The sequence below is a fragment of the Diabrotica undecimpunctata genome, chromosome 4 (assembly GCF_040954645.1).
Source record: "Diabrotica undecimpunctata isolate CICGRU chromosome 4, icDiaUnde3, whole genome shotgun sequence".
NCBI classification, from domain to species: Eukaryota; Metazoa; Arthropoda; class Insecta; order Coleoptera; family Chrysomelidae; genus Diabrotica; species Diabrotica undecimpunctata.
This window is the reverse complement of record NC_092806.1, coordinates 58,501,067-58,526,569: the sequence shown is the minus strand read 5'-3', so window position 1 is coordinate 58,526,569 and position 25,503 is coordinate 58,501,067. Positions and strand designations below refer to the sequence as shown.

Below are 25,503 nucleotides of genomic sequence, written 5' to 3'. Positions count from 1 at the left end.
GATGAAATATTAAATTATATAGAATATTTTAAGTAGGTTGCATAATCCAAATCTCACACTCAAACCTGGCTATAATAATTAGGGTGTTAGTTTGAGGGCAACTGAAGTGGACGTAAAGTATGAATGCAAGAAATAGACTAAACAATCTGTTACACAGTGGGTGGTTGACCACAATAAAAGGGTCTACCAAGCACTATCAATACTGTAGAAAAGAAGAAATCTAACTATTAAATTAAAATACTAATAATTAAAAATCAAAATTGAAAGCAGAGTGTATAAATGGGGTATAATCCAAGTAGTTCATTTAAACCCACAGTCAATGGGAGAAGCGTTACTCAAGGCCAACTGACCAACAGTGGGAGATGTTGAAATATTCAACTGGGGTATTGGTGTATCTAAATTACGCAGAGGTATGGAGAGTGAAATTAACGCCAACTATAGATCAATTGAACCTGAGCAAACTAGTTTTGTAAATTATTGAAGAATAAAATAGTAATGTTGATCAAAGTATGAAATTAATAAATTCTTAATGGGTATACTCACTACTCAGTGCAGGAAGTCTAAACAGCCGAGCTGGACCCCCTACGAGGTGAAGCTGCAATAAAGTTTTTAAAAATAGATTTAAATTTTGAAATTTAAACCTATTTTAATTTAGGTAATTAATTTTTCTTCAGTTAAAAAAAACGTTTCTTGGCTTATTTCAGATGCCCCTGAAGATGCTCTAGAAAGCGAAAGTACTTGGGCAAGATCTAATTAATAAACTGTGCTCGATATCTGCCTTTTATTTGATCTAATATCTTATTGACTTTGCAGCTAGTAAAAATATGATCGTAAGTTCTACCATATTTCCCCACAAACACTTAAACAAAGGTACCTGGATATCCCCTGGAGGGGATGTTGTGAACCAAATAGACCACGTCTTGATAGATAAGCGATGAGCAACAAGCATTCTGATTGTAAAAAGCAGATGAGGTGCATGCTGCGGCTCAGATCACCTACCAGTTCAGGTACACTTCAGATGTAGGATCAGTCAACAGGCAAAAGAGAATCAACCAAGAAAGGAAATTCTATATCTGGGAAAACTGAAAAGACCCGAAACTCAAAAGAAATTTGAAGAAGAAATAAAGAGGAAGTTGACTGAATATGAAGAAAAGTAGAGAGATCATTAGAAGACCAGTGAAACCTAATAAGTAGAACCACATTAACTGCAGCAACATCGATGCTAGGAACAAAAAAAATGGACAAATGACCAATGGTTTGATGATGAGTGTAAGCCGGCAATTGAACAATTGAAGAACGAAAGGAAGCACATAGAATATATTTTACTAGACGAACTAGAGAAAGAAAAATGGTATTTTAAAACAAAAGACGAATAGCTGATAAAATGTGTAGACAAAAAAAGAGAAAACACATAAACAAACAATTTAGAGAAGACAAAACACAGAATGCGTATAAATTTATCAAACAAAGTAAACAACGACAAACCAAAAACTAAACTGTGCAGGAATGGAAACGGTCAAATAACCAGGAACACTAATGAAATTAAAGAAACTTGGAAAACATATTTTGAAAAACTACTAACCGAAAACTCTCACAATGATGAGGTTGAATTCACAGAACATGAGCTATTGGAAGAGACAGAAAATGAAGAGAATGAAATAACAAAAAAAAAACACCAACGATAAAAGAGGTTGCAAGGGCAATTAAACTGCAGAAAAATAACAAGGCCCCTGTATGTGATGGAATACCCGCAGAATTGTTTAATTTAGGAGGAACGGACATAACGAAAAGGATATATAAGGTCATACACAGAATATGGAGACAAGAGAAAATGTCAAAAGAGAGAAATAAGAGTATCATCTGCCCACTCCATAAAAAGGGCGATAAGCTGCTCTGTTAAAACTATAGGGGAATCTCCTTGCTGTGTTGTGGATATAAAATATTTACCAGTATACTTAACCAGACAACAAACCCTCGCACATAAGATCATCGGAGAACGTCAAGCAGGATTTAGGCAGGGCAGATCAACCAATCGACCAACTACTTGCGGTTAAGCAGGTCTTAAGCAAAGCCTGGGAACATGACATAGATGTCTATAATATTTTCGTCGACTTTAAACAGGCATATAACTCAATAAACAGGGCACAGTTATACAAAATATTAAGTGAATTTGAAATACCCTCTAAATTAGTTAGGCTCATCCGAATGACGATGATGGACACAGTGGCTCCGTTACAGATACAACATGAGATGACAGACCCATTTCAAATAACACAAAGATGAAAACAGGGTGATGTGCTGGCACCAACATTGTTTAATTTAGCAATGGAATACTTAGTAAGAAAAAATTGAAGGTAGAAACAACACACTTATCAATAAATCAGTCCAACTGGCAGCATATGCAGATGACATAAAAATATCACGAGCAGAACCAAAGCAATAGGTAAGAATACGTCTACGGAACTTAAATCACATGCTAAACAAATAGGCTTGTCAATAAACAAAAAAAAAGACTAAAATCCTAGTACAAACTCACGACCCAGTACACGACCCTATCTGACAGTTGACAACTTAAAAAAAGTAGATAACTTTATCTATTTAGGAGTCAACATCACAAAGGACATTGATGATACAGAGCTTAGCAGAAGAATCATCCTAGCCAATACGGCATACTTTGCTATGAGCACGATATTTAAATCACGAGATGTACATCAAAGAACTGACATACGAGTCTACAAGACCATAATCCGACCGATAGTGAGCTATGAATGTGCAACTTGGGTGTTTACTCAAAAATCTGTAAACCGCTTAGACATCTTTGAAAAAAAAGGTACTGAGACGAATACTAGGCTTTATAAATGAACACAACACGTGGCGAATTAAGTACAATTAGGAAATATATAATATATAGGTATACAGAACCACATATATCTCAGTCTGTCTGCCTACGATATCTTCAATTGCAGGCCATAATATTTAGGATGGAAGAAAACACGCTTCCCAAAAAACTGTTGAATGCAAAGATGAAGACAGAGAAAGCGATGGGAGGATGATAAATCCTAAATCTCTCAACAGTTTCCAAAGGCTAGTCCTCTTAATTTTAGAAACTTGTCTTTCTCTTATTTTGGCCAGTAAAGTATCTAAACCGACATGTTGATTGTTTTCACGCATGTGTCATTACTGATGCATTCAAACATTATATTGTCGTTTTTACCATGTTTTTAAAGGAAGGAAGTCCTTTGAGTTTCTTAACGTATATTAATCTATTTTGTATATTAATCTCCCCTGTATATTTTGACTAAAATTTTTCTTTATGCATTTCCATCGCTAGAAGAAATAATAACGAAGCTTAACATTTGGCTATTTCTCAACCAATTTTAATGACCAGGACGTTTAAGCTCCAAATTTTAAAATTAGTAATATTTGCAGTTTAAACAGCTCACTATCATGTAAAAAAACCGACTATTATCAGCTTTACAAATTTCTTACATATTTTTCTTTATACTAACAATATTTTCTAATTAATTTATAGGAAAGATATATAACTAACTTCATTTATTTCTGTTTCAGCTTCCTAAACCGCTCAAAGTCAAGTATTGTTTTATTTAAATATTAATTATTTAAACATATTTTAGTAATAAATAAATTTATTTTGTTTAATAAAATTTTTTATAAAGTTTGTAGTTTTAGTTAAATAATTTGACTTAAAAATTAAATTAATCCAATTGTTGGAATCACTTAAGGCATTGAGAAGAAAGGTCAATAAAACACAAAATATTGCCCAGTAATGTGTAACAATATAACTACCAGTATATAACAGTGGAATCAACAGCTATAACATTGGGTGCTAATTGTTTTAGGCTTCGACTAGTTTTGTCTCTCAGGTGTAGGAACGTGTTATCTTGAATTCAAATCTGAAAAATGAGTTTGACAGATATTAACTAATCACATTTATTGTACATTAAGAATGAAATTTAATATTAATAAAAGAAAAAGAAGAAAATCTTGCCTAAAGCTGTTCAAAAATGTTAAAATAATACTTATGGCAAAATGTATTGTTGGCTTCATGCAACCGAAAAAAGAAAATTCTTACGAGAGCTGAAAAAACACAAACCTGACTGACCTTATGTAGACGATCTGGCAAACGAAAAAAGGATATTCGATTTGGATCATGGAACGTGAGAACTTTGTACCCTGCAGGAGCGACGGGATGCCTCTTAACAAATGAAGACATAAGTGTATAAAGGTGTCCTGCCATATTTTGTCAAAAATGAGATAGTGCTATTTTTAAAAATTTACAGTTAAAAAGATATTTTAGTGATAAAGGTGTCATGTCACATATACTTCTATTAGATTTACTGAATAGAGGTATTAAATCACATTTTCAGGACTTGAGGAATAAAATTAGGAATTTTCTTGTTCAGAGAATCTTGCTAAATCCGTTCGACCAATCAGTCTTTCATCCTTTCAGGCTGGGAAGTCCTGTGAGACGGCCCTGCATTACCTTGTCTACAGGGTGTAGCGTGTGCTAGATCGGAAGCAATATAGCCTGCACTGATCCGTCGAAGTGGGCTCGCCTGGTTCACGGATGGGTCCAGAATAGACGAGCGAGCAGGTGCCGGAGTATATGGGAGCGGAATCGGATTTGAATCTGGCCGGGCTCTCGGCTTCCATGCCTCAGTCTTTCAGACCGAGACCTTTGCGATCCTGGTATGTGCTCAGGAGATAATAGATAAGGCTTGCTCAGGCAGGACCACCTCTATCTGCTCTGACAGTCAGGCAGCGCTAAGGATTTTGAAAGCGCCCAAAGTCAGCTGTAAGCTGGTTCTTAAGTGCAAAAGAGCACTTGCTAATGTTGCGCGGACCGATAGGGATAACTGGGTATGGGTACTGGTACACACAGGCGTGGAATGGAACGAACAGGCTGACGCTCTGGCACGACAGGGCTCATTCACTCTGCCGGTGGGACTTGAACCCGTAATTGGAGGGCCCTTCAGTACTGGTCGGAGTAGTCTCAAAGAGCTTCTTCTGCGGAGGTTCCAGTACTCCTGGGCCAATTGTGGAGGTATGAGACAGGCAAGGCTCCAAATAGTGGGGTCATAAAAAAGTCTTAAATCCAAACTCCTCCTTCTAGACCGCAGAAAGTGCTCTCTATTGGTCAGTATGCTTACCGGCCACTGTAGACTCAGGCGGTACCTTCATCTGCTTGGATTGTCGGATAGCCCACGGTGTGGTCTATCCAACCATAGTCTTTGTAATGATGAGGAGGAGGAAACCTTCTCACATGTCCTCTGGAAGTGCCCGACACTGGCCTACCAGAGGTGGCAGATCGTGGGATCGATCTTTATGCAACTGAGCCAAATGAGTAAGTTACCCTTAAAGAGAGTTATGGCTTTCTGTGAGGCCACAAGTTTACTAAAGGATTTGAGGTGCAGAACGGCAGGAAGAGCTCAGACTTAGAACCCCTGCTGATTACTGCAGATATTGAAACCCGGAGCAGCCTGGGCCCCAGAAACACCAAAGACTAGGTCCTTATGGGCCTATTCCATATGATAGAAGTGATACAATGGACCCTTCTTATGAGGTCTAAGTATCTGAAGGGCTCATAAATGGGTCCTGCCCCGATCTACCATAACCATAACCATGCAAACCTTACTGTTTGGTAATACATCAAATCCCATAGAAACAAGAAAAAAAACGTAAAGATTCCAGTTCCGCCAAATGTATGCACGAAGCTGATAAGGACTTGATACGTCGAAAAGTCTATACCATGTACGAAGAGCAACGCATACCTACATTAAGAGCTCTGAAGCAACGGCTCAATGTTGACGAAATCCAAATAAGCTGTAGCCTCACCAGCTTATGGAAAATTTTGAAAAGTATGGGCTTTATCGTATAATTGACAAAAGACAAGTAATTATGGAATCTCATAGATTATGATTATATAACTTCGATAAGAAAATTCCGTTCTGAAAATCGTCCGATAATTTACCTCGACGAGATATGGTTTGACACACATTCAAAGCGACCTAAAGGATTTGTCGATTCCTCCGATAAATGTAAGACAAAAGCTCCGTCAAATAAAGGGAAAAGAATAACGATTTTACATGCTGAATCAGAAAATGGTTGAGTTCCAAATGCCCTGTGGCTTTCTCCAAAGAATATTAAAGACTCCTGCGTCTACTACCATGAAGATACAACAGCAGAACTTTTTGAAGAATGGTTCAAAAATAATCTTATGCCAAACATTCCTCAGAAGTGCGTGATAGTAATTGACAATGGAAGCTATCACAGTCGCCAACTAAGTAAGGCTCCAAACTCGAATACTTCTAAATTGGAAATTCAAAATTACATGGAGACGAATGATATGTATTTTGAAGAATGTTACACCAAACAAGAGCTTTTAGAAGTTTTAAAGGCATTTTCTATAAAAAAAAGTATATGTTTGTCATACATTGGCAGAGGAAATGTGACATACAGTGCTGCGGCTTCCACCCTATTATTGTATGTTTAATCCCATAGAACATATGTGGCACGAATTGAAGTCTAACGCGAGGTCACAAAATATTTCTCCAACGTGAAGTAGTACTGTTGTAACCTCGGAAACCTTTTTTGGATGGTGCTAGAAAGGTCACCAATGGAAACACTGCGGACGACAGCCAGATGGTTGGTGGAGAGCGAGTCGTGGGTTCGAAACTAGCTTTTGGAACCGGGAATGGGTCCAACGGACGAAATAAGTAAAGATAGGACAGGATAAGATATATTAGAAAAGATACAGAAATAAACAAAAATATAGATGGGTAAAATTACCAAAGATAAGAAAAGATAGAAAAAGGGCGCCACTTAACTTTTTGGGGTTCACGGGGAAAGTTAAGAAACGAAAAGAGATAAGGAAAGATATTTAGGTCCTGAGACGAAATTCGAGGAAAGATATCAACAGTTAATTATTAAATAAATTTTGTCAACACACTACATAAACAAATAATAAATATATTAGGTGGACACCATCCACCTACTTATCTGCGAAACTTAATCAGCCTAATCTTTCTCCTGGTCGACGGTATATTTTAATGTAATAAGCAAATATTCAGAGGTGTTATTTTATCAGGAAACTTATTAGGAGTCGAGAAATAATTCATGGGGAAAACAAAACAATATATTCAACAACACAATTATATATAGGCGGCTGAATAAACACAAGTTAAAAAAATGCACCATCAATTAATAAATGGTTGTATACATATGGAAATAACCAGTATTGTGATCAAAAAATACCTTTACATATACAATAAAGTCATGCACAAATTAAATTATCGGCGAAGAGAGTCTGGTAATATTTAAAAAAAATTCAACTAAAGCTGATTAAAGAAATCTCTCTTCGCTATTTATGGGCTTATCTCGAGATAACGGGTACAGTACATTTAACAGTGGATAGCAATTATAGCCAATAAAACAAAATTAATTAAATTTAAATTCAAAAGAATACCAAAAGATTACAAGAATTCTGTATTATAAAAATAAAACCAACCCGCACTTGGTTGTAAGTTAACTGTCTGTCTCGCACTGCTTTTAGTTTAATTAATAACTGTCCTTACTGAATACTGAAAGTTTGTAATTATTATTTGTGAGAAGTTCTTAATAACTGATTGAAAGTTCGTTTGAAAATATTAACTGTTCTTCTAATTGAATTGCTAAATCGGTAGTTAACCTTAACTACAGGTGAAGAAATGGTGGACGCAGATTCGTCCAGGATGGGCTAATATTATTACAATGTTATTCGCCCAGATAATTGAATTATTACAATAAATCTCGATGACTGCTGCACTATTTCACTGATTCTACTACACTTTACTAGTATCAAGCACTGAAGTTAATTAAAATAAAGGTACTTATAACAATAGTTAATCTAATACACACTTAAAAAATTCACAGAGAATGGTAAGATAAGCAAGCATCTTTACTCGAAGACTGCCCTGCCCAGAGTGATTTTCTTCCTCTCAAAATTTACCAAGCTTTCCAAAAAAAGGTGGGATAACCCCCACTTCAAAATGGCAGGCCAAGCTGTTTCCATTTCTAGGAGGATACCCGAATATAGAAAGGTTCTAGTTGGGAACTGTGAGACAGGATAGAACCTTTCAGAAAATCACTATAAAGAGCTTTTACGACTTCATTTACCAAAGTTATCAAAAACGACCCGCCTGAAACCAAGAAAGTCAACAAAACTCTGTCATAAAATAATGAATATTGCCTTTCTTTTGATGAATACGACCATCCGTACTTTGAGAAACCCGTGATAGTCCGTAGGTTCCAATAAAATTTGATAAGAGTAAGCGAAGCAACAGGGGTAAAGGGATTAAAAAAGCATTTACTATTTTAATTATAAAAAAAATGTTACACTGTTGTAGAGTTAATAAAAAAATGTGTCAATGATATTCTTCCAAGTAGTTGGAGAAATTCAGTCCGACAAGTAATAAGTAAAGAAAATTCATATGTTCATGTTGATTATAATATAATTGAACCGATCATAATTAATTTAGATGAGGATAGCAATAGCGAAACAGAACTATGTGTGAAGTGATACTGTCATCAAATCTACAAATGTTACAATTAAAAAAAAACAGTTGTTTTCAGAACCACAAATTATTATTAATGTTTATTTTTCTATATTCTTAGAAATTAAAATAGATTTAATTTATTTTAAAACTCATTTGAAAACATTAATTTCGGGTATATAAGGCAAAGCAATATATTTTACATCCGTTTTTTTGTTTTTGTTGTCGTAATTATTGTAAATTTTGTGGATCCTTTGCTTTATTATGGGAGTACCGTCTAGTCAGTGTTAATTGTCAAAAGACCAACTCTGTCTACCTCGTTTGCTTATCGCTCCAGACCGGTCTTAACAATGGGCCAAGTGAGATAAATTTAATAATATTTACAACTGCACTAATTGAAGTGAACCATTTTCTGCTAAACAAACTTTACATCATGATAACACCACAACACAATCCAAATGGCTTCATAATAAATTCTCAAAAGACTGTTGATAGGAAAATAAAAAAAGCAGCAAAATCAGGAAATTTAGCAGGAAAAAGTTTTGGAACATACATTATAATGGTAACATGGAGTATCACTCAGTGGGCCAATCTTTGACAATTAAATAGAGTCAGACATTTTCAAACCGAAACATATACAACTACCTACAATAATAATGTTTATACAGTGAAGAAATAAAGTGAATAAAAAACACAAAAATAAGACAAAATTGACATATACAATTCTTGACATAAAATAAAGTATTAGGAATGGGGCAATCATCAAATTGAAAAATAGCAGAGAAAATGGGGGTGATAACAAAAAAACCTATAGAAAAAAATATAAGGATAACATGTTAAACTTAATTTTTCTTTCCCTTTTTATTAACTGCTATTATTAGTTTAACCATTTTTAAATCACATAGACTTAAAAACACTAATAAATCCCATTATAGAGAAAACACATAAGCACATAAATATCACAAGCGTAATACAGCTGAATTATGAAAATATAGTTAGTCCAAAAATTATACAAATAATAGTTTAATATAATCTTTATTTTCTAAATATTTGTTTTATTTTTGTACTTAAAGATACCTATCATAAATAATTGCAATTTTTATGCATCTGCATATATTTCCAGTTGTTTTCTCCTTTTAATTTCCATTTCTCTACTAAAATTTTCTATTCTTGGACGACATTCATCAGTGGGTTTATTTATATCATCTTGGAATGTATTATTTCCCTCATCATGGAGTACATTATTTCTCACCATTCTCTGGTATTTAAAGATGATTCCTAGTAAATTCCAAATTGAAAATTCTGGCCATAAGACATCAGTGAAACAAATTTCTGTTCTCTGTGATATCTGCCAAAGCAAAAAATCACTTAATCTAACCTCTCCTGATGTTCGTATTAAGATATCAGGACTGGAACTCAAATAGGTATATAAACAACTTGAAATCAATTCTTCAGAAATATCATTGTTTTCTATATAACCCTCCTCCACACCTTTAACAATTGTTTTGATGCTATGAGTTATTTCTTCCCTGGAAACATACGAAAATGCTACATTTAATATGGATCTATTGTTATCTTTGGTAAGAAGAGTAGCTTCTGCAACTAGTTTTCTTAAATCATCAGAGAGTAAAGATAAGTCACCAATTACTCTTATACAAATACCTTCTTGCATCAACCTATCTTTTTCTTCAAATAGTTTTTGGAATTTTTCTTTGGCCAATTGCATTAGGTGGTCTACCTTAAAACATATCAAAATTATAAAAATTATTTATAATTATGCCACATAAATAATCACACTTCATAAAATTTCAAATTTATATGAATATAACATTTAAATTTTTCACTACATCAAATAAATAAATCAAAGATAATTACTGAAAAATGAAAGCTAAAACAATCAGACTTTGACTGAAGACAATAAGCATTTTTAATAGAATAACTACTGAACTAGAGTAAAACAATATACATTTTATATTTCCCCAGAATATTTTGCAAAAGTACTCCTGGTAAAGCAGCTATATCAGTCTTTTTGGAACTAATGTAGTAATAGGATATGATCTCTATGGATTATGGATATGGTTTTTTTAATTCAATTCTCATTAGTAAAACTCAAATATGCTTACCTCATCTTGTGACCTTTTAAAATTTTCAATACTGAATGCATACACAGTTACTTCTCTTATACCCAGCTCTCGGCACCAATTTAAACATTCAGCAAGTTTTTCAAAACCTTTGGAATGGCCTTCTGCTTTCTGAACATTTGTCTTCTTTGCAAATCTTCTATTACCATCCATGATAATTGCAATGTGTTGTGGCACAGGTCCATATTTCAAAACTTTGATACAAAACTTTTGGAAGCTAGTTAAATTGTTTTGACCTAACCAAGACATGTTAGAAATCTAATATAGTCATATAGTCCAATAACACGTTGATAGATTAACACATATACGAAACGGATAACAGTGATAACATCATCATCAATACTTACATTACTATACTTGAAGTAATGGATATATGGATAATATTAATAATACATAGGACAAAAAAGATAATGATCAATGATCTAACCTAAAATTTTTATATGTCATTATCTTGACCTTGACGTCTTGATAGTGACAGATAAATTTCGTGCCTCATCGCCCTCGCCAATACCACAGAATAAATAATAATTGTTTATTATTCTGTGCAAGGTTAGCAATGAATTTTTATCTTTTATCCGTGACTGGACTGTTATGATGTGGTCATGGTCACAGCATAAAGCACATAAGCACAGCATAGACACATAGAAACAATTGTTGTTTGATCGATTGTTGAACACAATCAATTGATTAAAACATTTTAAGTAAGAGACTACTTTTAACTTTTCAAACAGAACAGAAGAATTTAGTATTAGTATTGATAAACTCGGTTCGCTAATCCCAGTCCGAACTGTCTAGTGAATTTAGTAATTATTTTTTTGGGAAGTTAGTTACTTTTTGACAGACTAAAAGTGGCTGGAAATTACTATACAACCAAGCACACGTACTCGTAGCCAATATTAATAGTAAACAAACTAAATAGTAAATAAAATAGAACTTTGCAAATTACCGACAATCAATATTTATTTATCTGCACCATATAATAAATAGTTGTGTTAAATTATAACAACTAAATATATATTTTTTAAATATATACTACCCAAAATTTGATGGGTTTAGTATACACTTCGACTATTTAGAATAATTCTTCTTTTTTTAAAGAAAGAAGTCTGTAATAGCAGGATACTTGAGCTATTAATACTGAGAAGTAGGAATTGTTGTGTTGTAGGTTTCCGACAATGAATCTGTCAAAATATACCCGAGCTAAGCGAATGGAGTTTAGTACTAAACTAACCAATCTATATCATATATTTATTATTTAAAATGTAAGGAAAACGAAATTGTGTTAATTAAAAAAATTGAAATATAAAAAGTATTGAAATTAATTTCAATTGTACTAGAAACTTTTTTGAAAGTTAAAATAGTCAATACAATTATGTACATTCTAAAATAATGGAACATGATAGTCCAAGAGCCCAAAAACATTGCAAGCTGTCTCCAGGTTTAGAATTTCCAATCATTTTTACAGAAGATAATGAAATATACAAGATAAAAGCTACATTTAATGGTTTCTCTGTAAAAATAGATGAAACTGAAGATAATAAAAATGTAGTTGGTATGGGATATTTTGGCAAAGGGAATTTTTCAAGAAGTTACCCACAATTCAACAATAATGATCGAAATAGTATTCTGAGGCACCGTCAGTATCAAATACGACAGTATTGGGGACAAGCTAACCAGAGTAAAGAAAAGGATGTATTTGTAGTACCAGATTCAGATGGAGAATATGAAGAATATTTTAATGAACTTGAACCTAAGTATATGAAAGATACATCTGGATTAGAAGAAGTAGTTTTTTTAGGGTTAGAGGAATCATTTTTTCTCTCACATTGTGTGGAAGTGCTAGAAATTTCCCATAAGTCTTGTGTTTTGAACTCTGAAAAATTGTGGTCTTTATTTACAGGTACTGATTTATACTTTCCTTATAATTATGCAGTATATAACTATTTTCGAGCAAAGAATTGGGTAGTGAAACCAGGAATTAAATTTGGAGGTGATTTTGGTATGTATATAAAAAATTCCTTAACATATATTGTTATAAGCTATAGATATAACATTATAAATATGCAATCAATACTAATCAAATTTTCTATTCCAGTGTTATATAAACAAGGGCCTATGTTCTACCATGCTTCTTATGTGGTGGTAGTTGATGTTTTGAACAACAAACTACAAAGAATTCAAGAATTGTGCAGACATCCTTTGGAAAACACTTCATTATTATGCTTAAATAGATTATGCCAAACTGCGGGTAAACAGCTCATGATTTGTCATGTAATACTAGATGAAAATAACTGTATATCCTATGACAATTTACAAAATGTAACAATAAAAGAAATTTTGTTTAAACGTAAGACAAATCATGATTAATAAATATCTTTATAAAAGCATATTAAATATTTTTTAATGCTTGTTGTATACTTTTCCCATTATCTGTTTTGAATGCAAACGAAGTAAATTTGTTGCTGGGAATACACAGAAAGACACATTCTGTTTTTGTGTTCTTATGGTGTGGATGGAATCTATATAATAAATATAGGTAATATCTAAATTTTTTGGTAAAATTTAAATTGAAGTTTATTAAAAAAAATGCTTAAAAAGTTATTGAAAAGCAGTAACCTTTTAAAGTTTTTTTGCTAAAAACAGACTTGCTTCATAATGGAAACAAAAACCATATATTTCTTTAGACAATGAAATAAGTCTCTGACAACCTATAGTTGATTCATTGAGCTACGGAAAATTTTGACAGAATCGTTAATTGAAACAAAAATTTCTAACAATTTAGTTGTCTTTAAAATATGAGCAAAGTTTTGCTGTTTTACATTTATAAATAAATACATAATATTTATATCTTTTTTTTCATCGTTTTACATATTATTACACATTACATAAAATGAGTTCTACAAATGGCAAACATTCTGGGACTGGATTCAGTGTATACAGCATTCAGATAAATAGAAAAAATCATAACAGTATAAATAGCAAAGTATACAACTTATTTAAAGTTCTAAACTTCAGCGCAATTAAGAGTTTTAAGATGTCTTTATTGGAATCAATTAAATGGCAGAAATTTAGTGTAATTGTTCATGAACTAATAATATTACAACAAACAATCTAAAACATATTTTATTTTAAAAAATACAATAACTAATGATACCTATTATAGTTTTTACATCATATTTGCAATTCTTTGTTTCTCTTTTGTTGTTATACCAGTTCTTCTATACTCAGATCTTTCCTGTAGATACTCCTTTCTACACCTATCTTTAAATTCTTCATCTTCATACCACTTTGTTAAACAACTCCTAAGTTTGTCATTTTCTCCTCTACATTTAAAAACCATTAAAAGGCCTGCATTTTTACCACAAGTAGAAAACTCAGCTACTTCTTTAAAGCATTTCTCTACTCTTGCTATTTCCCTCATCTTTTTAGGAACCATTACTTCTATTTCTACCTTCCTTAAGGAGAGATCATCTGGATCACCTGAAATATGTTAAAGCAATAAAAAACTGAGAGAACATCAATTGTTTAGCAGTTTTATTTCAAAAGAATCATTGCATTTTGGTTAAGTCTGATGTAAAAAAAAAATAAAACAAATATAGTACCCAAGCCATGTGGACCGCATTTATACTTCTCGTACACACTAGTAGGACGAGTAGTACTCATTTTAACTATTTTTTACATAAAAATATATTTAAAATTGTTTTTGGTTAAAATTAATTTTCACTTTTGACATTAATTAAACACAAACTATGGTCTTCTAAGGTTTGTGTTTACAGGCAGGTTTTGCTAGAAAATTACAAAACTCCTATGGCTTCTATAATAATGTACTATGTATAATAATATGGTAATCTTTACTATACTCTGTTTTTTAACCAGGAGGAGTAAACTAAAAAGACAGATTCACACCCAAGAAAGTTACTAGAAAAGTCACCAAATACATCTTCTTTTTTGGGTTTGAATAATAATTTTTCGAATTCACTTCCAATATATATTATTTAGTATTTCTAATTACAATAAAAAAATGTTGGACTGTTATGAAAAAGTTGAAGAATTTTTAGAGTTTATTTATCACATTAAAGAAGAAAATCGTAAAAAGAACGTATACGAAAGCGATATATTCGTGATAAAATGGTATCTAAAATCCAATGGAATTTTACAATACTACTGTTGAAGTCTGCTTATATTCCAATACAAGCTAAAGTAATGTGCTAATAAAATAAGCATTACTTTAGTAAATCTTGATTTTAACAATAACTATTCTGCAAAACTAACCTGTTGCCTGTTTTATTTTTGCTAGCGTGGCTGTTATTTTCATTCCAGAATTATCAATTTTGATTTGTTTATTTATACATGTTTATAATGTATAAGCAAATCATGTTTTGTTTCTCATTTGAAGATATATGACCCAAATCTACCCGACATTTTTTAGGTGTAGAGGAATAATTACCACTAGTACTTGGCATCGAATCCACATTGTTATCTTAATAACACTAATATGTCGCGAAATAGTTCTGAAAAGAACTGTTTTTTATATAAATACAAACGAAATATCTAAAAATGTAAGGAATAACGCAGAAAATACAAAAAAATCGTCGATATACTTAAATATTGAATTTTAAAATTTCACAAATGTCATTAGTGTCAACATGTCATAATTTAGTGGAGTAAACTTGCCTGCGGTTGGACCAATTACAAACAAGCATTACAGCGCGGAAAATTTGAATTACTCCTCCTGGTTAAAAAACAGACCATAGTTAGTGTAACTGTTATTTATTAAATGTAATGATTTGTGATTTAAATTTGAAAATATTTAATTCTAGACTGAAATTTCCAAGTGAAATATCTAAAGTTAATTTTATATGTTGTTTTTTCTGTTCACAACAATGAAAGTGGTTAAGTGGTATCTCAACTCAAATTCTCAAAATGGCACAGAAATAGCTCTGATGTAAACAGATTACTAGGTAAGAGATATCCTGTATATACTATATATTTATCTATGACTTGCATGGCCTAGATGTAAAGCTATCTTTAGGTAATATTTTTATTTTTGGATAACCATTTGAATTTTATATGAATCTTGCTATACTTATGTCTATGCTGGTGAGACCACAGAGTTATTAGTGGTCTGTGGGTGAGACAGATATCATAGACAATATGATGAGATGACAGGAAGTTGGCAAAACTGATCTAATCAATATTTTACATTAGTGTCAAAATTTATATCACAAGACTTCCAGTTGGGAGTTGGGTCAGAATTAATTTTTAGGTGTTCTTTTAAAGGGTTGTAATTTTAATTTAAAAAAATGGCATCCAATTTAGTTGCGGGAGCAAATCCTAAAATACAGGATATAATGTCGTCTTTGGACGATGATAAAACAGGTACCTATTTAACTAAAATTTAATTTATAAAATTCTGCAGAAATAATATAGTTTTTTTTTTAAATTTATTAAAATTAAAATTATCAGAAATAACTTCAAAAATTAAACTGTGTTTAATTTTTGACATAATTCATGTGACAATTTAAATAATACAAAAAACAGAATACGGGTGTAATAGCTCACGTGACAACAAAATATTTTGATTTTGTTTGGTTTATTGTACCAGTGACCACCAACATTTCGATCCGTCATATATTTTATACCTCGATCCAAAAATATTTTCGCAAAATTGAAGTAAACTGAATTTTAACTATCATGATTGTTCCAGATATGTTGGCTGCCACAAGTGTATTGCAGCAAAGAGCTACAGATATAAGAAATCAACATGTAAACTGGCAATCGTATTTCCAGTAAGTACCAATCAGTGAGATATTTTGATAAATAATTAATCCTTTGTAATAAGTTCAAGACTAAAAGATAATTATAGAACAATCGAATTTTCATTGTTCGCCATTACTATATCAAACTAGATTGAATATTTGCAGGATGGATTTGATGGATTGGATGTATAAAACAGTAAAATAGGTTATAGGCTGTGCCCTGGTAACCTCAAATAATGTTTATTATTATTATTTTCCGTATTGTTAAAGTCATAACTATACACAATTTTATTAAACAATTCTGTAGGTAAACTATTTCTTACAGCAACTATGTAACATCTTTTGCCAGTTTTATTATTTAAAAGATAATTAGTTAAAAGTGGGGGTTTTGGGCATTTTTTTCATTAGTATTTTATGTGATGTAAAAGTTTTCCGTTTCAAAATCAAATTAAATATGTGGGTGTGAATATAGATATCAGATTAAAATGGAAACACAGCAGACAATAATAAACAATTTGGTTTTAAATAATACTTCAGGAATAGTATTGGCCATCAGAAACTTAATTCGAAGTATAATTTTCAAGCCATGCATTCATTTATAAATAGAATATTATGCAAAATTGTCTTGTAAGCCTTTGTATTGCTTACTGTAGGCAGTCATGTTACTGTGAATTGTCTATAAAGTATAGAATGCATATCATCATTATCAAACCAATATCTGCTATGCACACCTTTTGGATATTTCAAAGTTTTACTATTATGATAAGTTTAGAAACCAAATTTTTGTATAAAAGACATTATATGACTCTTAGCATTATACTGTAAACTGTGGTCGCTAAAAATATATGCTGCTATATGACAAATGTGCACATAACATATTTTATTTGACCAAAATCAAGAAGACATAACCAGGAACTCTATGGAGAAAAAACATAGTATGATACATACTATGTTTGTACAAGTAAATTGGATAGGAAAAGATAGAAATTTACCATCCACATAATTATATAATACTTCCTAAATGAAGGCATGTTCTATCCTTGAACATTGTATGATGGTCCATAAATATATTTTGGGCAAACTATTATTCTTTCTTAAATTTTATATTTATATGGGATTAAGTCACAATTGATTGCAATAATTACATTTTTAACTGCTGTTTGACATTTCTACTTCCACTCTGGAAACTGGTCTCAAAAAAGGTTATTTCAAAAATAGTGAGCTATTATTATGATCGAAAGTTTTTGATCAGTTATGTTTTTCTAACTTGATGACTTACTTTGGCCTCAATGTGGTAGGCTAATAGCCATGCTTTTAGTTGAAAATTCTAAAGGTGGTGTTTTTACCCTCAGGATGATATCAAATTCTAAATATTTTGTGTTTGTGTTTTATGTATTATAAGTTTATGTATTGTGTGTTGTATATGTATTATATATAATTGTAGAAGATATGTCTGACTTTCAATTAATCTGTTATTGTTGGTATATCCTTGTTGCTGATTTCTTCTTTTAGTATTGGCAACCAGCTTGCTACATTTTGCTGATAAATTTACTACACATTTTTCATTATTAAGTAAGATGAGAGCTGCTTCTCTGATTTTTTTTTCTTCATGTCTGTTTCTTTCATTACTATTGATGCATTTTTCCATTGTACTCTGTGTTCATTGTTCCAGGCATGTTTACATATCTTAGATTTGTTGAAGTCTCGGTTTTTGCTCATTTATTCGGACCCATGGTGGTCTTGCAGTTTTTCCCACATAGAAATTATTGCATTCACTGTGTGTTGTCACGTTTGGTTTTGGACAGAATATATTTCAGTGTATCAGTTGTTTCTAATGTTGTTGTGATGTACTTATTTCCTGACCATTTTAAGTTTTCCGATATGCCCTTATGGCATTACATAAATAGTATTGTTGTCATTTTTAAATCCCTTTTTGTGAATGTTTCTGGACTGTTTGTGGTGTTTTGTTGTTTCCTCTCTCCAATCTTGTGAAATTCCTTGCTTATGAATGACAATAGGTCATCATTTTTTGTTAAAATCTTCATTATCAGGCTTTTTTCTTCCTGAAATGCATTTTCATTAGAGCAGGTGTTCTGGGGGCTATCATATGATTTGATCATTCTCTTTTTGATGTTTACGTTGTGGTTTGAGCGGTAGTTTAAATAACTGTTGGTGTGAGTTAGGTTTCTCTACTTTGGTTGCATATCCTCTATCCTCTTTTGTGATTAACACATCCAGAAAAGGAAGTGAATTGTTGTTTTCTTTTTCCATGGTAAATTTGATCGAGTCTTCTTTACTGTTGATGTCCATCAGAAATTTATTCAATGCTTCTGGTTAGAACAGAAACAGAAAAACAGTTTCCGTTTCTTTTGGACAAACTGTGTATTATAAAAAATAAACAGAAGAAGACAAACTAGTATTAACATTCATAGACTTAAGGACTTGTAACTCAATATTAATAGATTAAGATCATATAAATCATGGGTAATTACATAATATAAGTTTTAAAAATTTGAAATTTTTCTTTTACTTTTCATATAGTATCAAAATATAGGAGGAATGTGAACTAAATAGATGAAATTTTAGAATGCAGTTTCTGGTCGTTACATCTTGTCCAACTTTCACTATTTTATTTAATTTTAAATCATTTGGTACCTCATTTTAAATTTCAGTAAATATTTTTCCAGGAGATCAATTTGTAATTATGTATTCTGACTTACAGTTTAGTCCGACAGCACCTACTGTAATACTGTAATAAAACTGTTTCAAAAATATGGCTTACTGAAACAATATTCTTTTATAATCCCTTATAAGTTTCTACCGAAATGCATCTAAATATTCTGTGTTTATAATCGTATTGTGAATCCTCTGTATGAAATAACTGTTATTTGGGTTAGTTTAAGTGTTTTCATGTCCTGTTTGAATAATATCCCCTTAAAGAACACCCTAATAGTTCTATCTGGTTTAGACCATCCAGAGACAAAATAGCTTTTTTCCACTGAGCAGATGAAGTATTTAGTTCAAGTTCGACTTTTGCCTTCAAGATTATTTTATGGTATATATGATACATTTTGATATGCTATTTAATTACTATATCTGAATATTTTGTGTGATTATTTTGCGATATGTATGATGTGTGTATATTTTTGAGTATAGTTTGATATAGTGAATTTTACCACCTTTTATTTAATAATATTTGTTGTTCTCTTTGTGTTGTAAACATCCAATTTTGTTTTTTTTTTGGGATTCAAACATTTTAAAACAGTGGCGCCCTTTTTCTTTTAAGAGTTGTTCTCTTCCCTGTTTCCTTTTTATTGTTTATATTTATATTCTTTGTGGTTCTCACCTCTAAGAACGACCCCTCCCATAATCTACTGTACTGAGCAATGGAGCCTTCAAGCCTATTGTGTACTGGTGTACAAAGACTAATTCTTCGTAATCTAGATCACTAGGTATGGTAAATATCAAGATCTTCAGAATTATTGATTCTGTAGTTGCTGTTCTATTTTTACAGGAGGATCTAGCTAAGCTCTACCAGTGGATGGTTTTAAATTCTATGGAACTAAATATTCCTAATTGTCATAGAATATCTTTTTTAGGATGGATTCACCAGTCTTTACCGAATACAAAATAGATAACATTGCTATTATTAGAGTTTCATTAATAAAATATTTAGACATTATATTTGATAGCGAACTTTAAAGCACATATGAAGGCTATTACATCTAAAATATTCAAAATGTTTTAGATTCATTAATAATAATTGATTGTTTAAGAACTTCGTATGGATACTATTATGATGCTATATTGATCACTGGTGAGGTCTGTAGTAGAGTATGGCATGATTATCTAGAGTCCCCACTATGAAAGTAAAGTAGTAAAGTTCTACCTCTAATGTTTTTAACTGAGTTTACACACTGACTATGTTCAGTTTTTCAACATACATTGCCAGATTTTCTAATAATTGACTGACAATTTTCAAACACTAATTCAGAACATTCATTCCAAAAAAATATTTACCATTCATCTGTTGAAAAATATTTATACAAAAATGTGTCCAATTTCACGAAAATTTCAAATTAAGTGGTAAGTGTCATTCTGAGACTGTCTTTTATCATGAAAAGATATGTGAAAGTGGCTAATCTAACAAACTAAAACATCTAATTTTCGCAATATTCTCCAGTGAGGTCTGTTTACTCCCTACAAATGCAATATAGAATATTTATTAAATATGTTGTAAAAACCTTAAACAAAATATAAAATAATTTTTTTTCAGATCTCAAATGATTTCCCAGGAAGATTACAACTTCATAGTAGCTTTTGATGTTACCGATAGTGTAAAAAGGGAAGCTCTTCTGAAAAACGACAGAAACCAATGTGCCCAGACATTCTTGAATCTTTTGGGGCATGTATCCAAGGACCAAACCCTGCAGTACATTTTAGTTTTGGTTGATGATATGTTACAGGTAAAGTAATGAAGTATATTTACTACCAGTAAGATCATTTAAAATGTAACGAAAAAACTTTCTATTGTTGTGCCACATAAATGTAGTCTTGCAACCCCCCAGAACAGGGTTAAAGTTGCAAGAATTATTTTCGCCTAAAAATTGGTCCTCCCCCGATATAAACGTCCGAGTTTTTGTACCAATTTTCATTGGGACACCTTGTTTACATGTGTATTTATATTGTATAACACTACGGAATCAGGTTGAAATGTTGGGACTGCGGTCAGCGGCTTAATTGAAACTTGATTGTTGATTATTTAATTTTCCAATATTATCAGGTACATGCTACTAAATGAACTAAAAATTAGATAAAACTTAACATTCACAATATTCTAACTTACGAAATGCTATATTTTAGCTTATGACACAAATTACATCAGAGCGACACACGGTATTCTATGAACGAGTAACACCACACTGTTAATTGTTAACAACACTGATTTTTTTTTCACACGTGTTATTAGGCCCAACGAGTTTTATTATCAAACCAGATGTTAGAATTTTTTGGTTTATCGGAATTTTAAAATATTATAGTTTACGTCATTTAACTTTCAAGTGTTTGTCTTATAATTAATTGACTTCTTCTTTTTGTTTATGTGGTACATTTCGAGAAATAGTATTTTTATAGTTATTTTCTATATCCAAGATCTTGACATCTGATAAATTAAACGGGTGGCCTGTCGTGTTCGAATGGTGTACTATTGCATAAGATTTTTTCTCTGTTTTGCAATCACTTTTTTGCTGCATTATTCTTTGTTTTAACCACTGCGATATTTGCGCGATGGTGGTATATATATATATATATATATATATATATATATATATATATATATATATATATATATATGTATATATATATATATATGTATATATATATATATATATATATATATATATATCTGACAACGTAAGGAAGTAAACGTTAAATAGTGGGTTTGCAGCAATAAAAAATGAAACGAGTACTCTTTTAAATTTTTATTCCAAGCTTTCGGACATTGGTTATGTCCTTCATCATGGAGCTACAAATGTGATGAATAAATTGTTGGCGTTGGTATAATTAATTAAAAAATGTTTCTACTTACAAACTTAATGAGGTTGTATCAACGAAGATGTACTATAATGTTAATAAAATTTATCATAGTCTTTCATCTTTTTTCAATATATAAAAAATATTTTTATGTTTAAAAATTTAAAAAAACTACTATACATCCAAAAACACTTAATTATTCTAAATAAATACATGACATTATTTTGACAAAATTCTTTTAAATATCAATTGATAAATTATTGTTTGTGTTATTATTGCATTTATCTAGTAGTAACAAATAGGAGAACGTTTCATTTAGATGACCAATATCCGTTCTATGATTCATTGCATTATTATTTTGGCAAATTAAAAAATGAATCATAGAACGGATATTGGTCATCTAAATGAAATGTTCTCCTTTTTGTCAAAATAATGTCATGTATTTATTTAGAATAATTAAGTGTTTTTGGATGTATAGTAGTTTTTTTAAATTTTTAAACATAAAAATATTTTTTATATATTGAAAAAAGATGAAAGACTATGATAAATTTTATCAACATTATAGTACATCTTCGTTGATACAACCTCATTAAGTTTGTAAGTAGAAACATTTTTTAATTAATTATACCAACGCCAACAATTTATTCATCACATTTGTAGCTCCCTGCTGAAGGACATAACCAATGTCCGAAAGCTTGGAATAAAAATTTAAAAGAGTACTCGTTTCATTTTTTATTGCTGCAAAACCCACTATTTAACGTTTACTTTATATATATATATATATATATATATATATATATATATATATATATATATATATATATATATATATATATATATATATATATATATATATATATATATATATATATATATATATATATAATGAGTATGTAAATTTTTATTTTAAAGTAAGGAAGAATGTGTACCATATGAGTTGATCCATAACATTCCAACTAGGTTTGAATTCCTTAACTTTAGTAAGGGATGCGTTAAATTTGACCTTTGTACTATATCCTGTTTTTTTTTTTCATTAAACTCCAGTAAGTCTTTTGACCTGATTCTCATTGGTAGTTTTAGGATCTCTTCTGGTTAAATCCTCACTTGACCAGTGAATTCCTGCCTCATATGACTTAGCACATTGTGTAGATGTTTTCTTAACAACAATTTCCAGTGACCATTTCGGTGACTGTATTAAATCTCTCGTTTATTGATGAACTGAATGAATTGATGAACTATTGATGAATTTTTTTTTCGATAATGTGAGTGAGTGACCCTCCATGTTGTTTAATAATTCCTTTTCAGCCACTTCCGAACCTCGTTTCTTGTAGAATTTTTGGTGATGTCACACAATGGTTCTGGGCTTAAAAAGGTTTCTCTTCAGCTTTGTTTTACCAACAAATCTGCTCGTTCATTCGAGATATTAAAGACAATTTATTGTCTTTTGCCAGGTTTTTGAGGAGATCTTTGCAGTTCTTCACCCATTTTGATTAGGTGAGTGGGTTCTTTACGGCCAGAATAGCTGATTGGATATCTGTATAAATGCTGATTCTCTTTGCTTTGGGGTCTCCGTCCATGATTTCATCAATGCAAAACACCAAAGCAAAAACTTCAACCAGAACACAGTTGTATATTGACCTAGGTTGTAAGATTTGTTATAATTAAATGTCTGCCAAAAGACTCCTGATGGTATAATGGTGTTATCTTCTCAGTGAAGTTTAGTTCTTGTATCATCATATTTGAGTTCATCATCTAAAATATGGATTCCTCAACTATAGTCCCAGTAGTATTTGTGTGACTATTCAATACATAATTCGATTATTTTTTGTTTTAAATCTCAGGATGGTCATAAAAGCTACCGCAGAATTCTATAACTCCTGCGGGGGCAGACCTGTGTCTTTTTCCACCAAAGTACTGAACCATCTGTAACTGTCGGCCGTATTACTGATTACCAACAGATTACCTTTGGTTTTAGCCCCCAGGTTTTACCTACAACTCGTCTGCATTTCCAGAACAGTCGCGTAGCCCTGTTGCTTATGTTTTTAATATGTGCTCCAATTCAGATCAAGAACGACGTGATTAGGGAAAGAGCCGAGGTGACTACAGTCTCATAAAAAATCCACAAGGAAAATAAATTCCTGCAGCTGGCTGTATACCATGTATCACAAAAAGAGGTTTAAATCTTTGTATGTAGGTGTATTTAAGAACCCTTAAAAGGGCTACATAAAAAAACACAAACGTTTTCGGAATAATAATTCCATCATCAGGTTAAAAAGCAGGTTAACATGCCTGAGCCACCAAAATATAAGGGTACAACTATTTACAAAAAAATGTTACCAAAAAATGTACATGTTGTTGTTTAAAATGAAAACGTTTGTGTTTTTTGATGTAGCCCTTTTAAGGGTTTTTAAATATACCTACATACAAAGATTTAAACCTCTTTTTTTTCTCATAAAAAAGTTCAAGAACAAAGACTGCAATGGTTTGGTCACGTCAAGACATAGAAATAAAAACTATCTGGGACGAAGGATACAGCTGTTAGAAGTGAACAGAGAAGTAGATAAAAACAGGAAAGGATCGAATGACTGTACAGAAGGGATGAAATGGGTGGCGAAGAAGACTAAGGAACAACGACCCCTGAAAAGAGGAAAACTGGGGAAGAAGATGAAGAAGGAATAAATGCCACCCTCGCTTTTCTTTAAGCTTTGGCAATGTATCCCAATGCATGGCTAGCTCTAAATATTTGGATCAGGGGGTCCATAATTATTTCCAGTCCTTCTTGGAGTAGTCTGGGAAATATACCATCTGGCCCTGAGGTTTTATATGGTTCAGAAGTTTCAATAGCCTATCTGACCTTGTGAAAACCAAAGATTTCTTCAGAGGTCAGCCAGTCAATTCTGGTTGGGTTAAAATTTGTTTATTCATTACATATTTCTAATAGTCAATTGGACAGACCCTGGGAAGATAAGTATCGCTTAAAAGATACTCTAGAGCCTTCTTCTCAGTGTCCGCATACTTCCCATTGGGCAATTTAATAGACTTAAGGTTTCTAAGAATTATGTTAACTCTGGCACTGTTCGGTACACTTTTATAATGTTTTCACAGAATTCTTTGCAGGATCTTTCCATAGAGAATAGGATTGTCTTATAATATGTAGGTTTTTAATTTAGCCTTATATACTTCCCATACTGATTCTCCGCCATACTAAAGAGCCGTCTTGCTTCTCTTAGATCAGACAGCTATTCCACCAAGCTGCTTGCCTGGGCGGGCGACTTTCTTTTAACGGGCAGTTTTTCTCAGATGAGGCGACTATTTGAAAGTTGCAACCAGACTAATGCCAGCTCATCCTCAACGTTGTTTTTTTTTTGTCTTTTAGGATAATAATTCCGTACCCATGTTTTAATGATCCTTCTAAAGGATTCCCAATCGATCACACAATATTATTTTTATGTGGCACCTATTTTATTCAATTGTATAACGATATTATTATTAAGTTTAGGATTTTTTAAATAAAAGAAC

General features: G+C 31.7%; 5 protein-coding genes across 11 annotated transcripts in view; 3 read left to right on the top strand and 2 right to left on the bottom strand.

The window, feature by feature from the left end:
- LOC140439553 (sodium-independent sulfate anion transporter) overlaps positions 1–3,676 on the top strand; it is a 210,724-nt gene extending 207,048 nt beyond the window's left edge. For all 5 annotated transcript variants that reach the window (XM_072529535.1, XM_072529533.1, XM_072529534.1 and 2 more), the window contains one exon: positions 3,571–3,676. Coding sequence is in view for 1 of the 5 variants with exons in the window: in XM_072529536.1 (XP_072385637.1) it covers positions 3,571–3,578 (8 nt within the window). In the remaining 4 variants the exon portion in view is untranslated. The remainder of the gene's footprint in view (positions 1–3,570) is intronic.
- Positions 3,677–9,571: 5,895 nt separating this feature from the next.
- On the bottom strand, positions 9,572–11,132 carry LOC140438244 (dehydrodolichyl diphosphate synthase complex subunit DHDDS-like). Its single transcript, XM_072527940.1, has 2 exons — positions 10,676–11,132; positions 9,572–10,290 (listed from the first exon to the last, which is right to left on the bottom strand). Exons 1-2 carry the CDS (start codon positions 10,940–10,942, stop codon positions 9,652–9,654), a joined length of 906 nt encoding a protein of 301 aa, XP_072384041.1. The 5' UTR covers positions 10,943–11,132; the 3' UTR covers positions 9,572–9,651.
- A 762-nt stretch (positions 11,133–11,894) lies between these two features.
- Tsen2 (tRNA splicing endonuclease subunit 2) lies at positions 11,895–13,099 on the top strand. Its single transcript, XM_072529530.1, has 2 exons — positions 11,895–12,692; positions 12,789–13,099. The coding sequence occupies exons 1-2, from the start codon at positions 12,083–12,085 to the stop codon at positions 13,058–13,060; spliced, it is 882 nt and encodes a 293-aa protein (XP_072385631.1). The 5' UTR covers positions 11,895–12,082; the 3' UTR covers positions 13,061–13,099.
- Positions 13,100–13,800: 701 nt separating this feature from the next.
- Positions 13,801–15,457, bottom strand: LOC140439552 (COX assembly mitochondrial protein homolog). The gene is made up of 2 exons (XM_072529531.1): positions 14,296–15,457; positions 13,801–14,173 (listed from the first exon to the last, which is right to left on the bottom strand). Exons 1-2 carry the CDS (start codon positions 14,354–14,356, stop codon positions 13,860–13,862), a joined length of 375 nt encoding a protein of 124 aa, XP_072385632.1. The 5' UTR covers positions 14,357–15,457; the 3' UTR covers positions 13,801–13,859.
- A 435-nt stretch (positions 15,458–15,892) lies between these two features.
- The window catches only part of VhaSFD (V-type proton ATPase subunit VhaSFD), a 60,939-nt gene continuing 51,328 nt past the window's right edge, over positions 15,893–25,503 (top strand). Inside the window, exons 1-3 of one of the 3 annotated variants that reach the window (XM_072529527.1) lie at positions 15,893–16,072; positions 16,401–16,482; positions 20,729–20,918. In XM_072529527.1, coding sequence (XP_072385628.1) covers positions 15,997–16,072; positions 16,401–16,482; positions 20,729–20,918 — 348 coding nt within the window. In that variant the 5' untranslated portion in view covers positions 15,893–15,996. The remainder of the gene's footprint in view (positions 16,073–16,400; positions 16,483–20,728; positions 20,919–25,503) is intronic. The other 2 variants (XM_072529528.1, XM_072529529.1) reach the window with 2 other exon arrangements.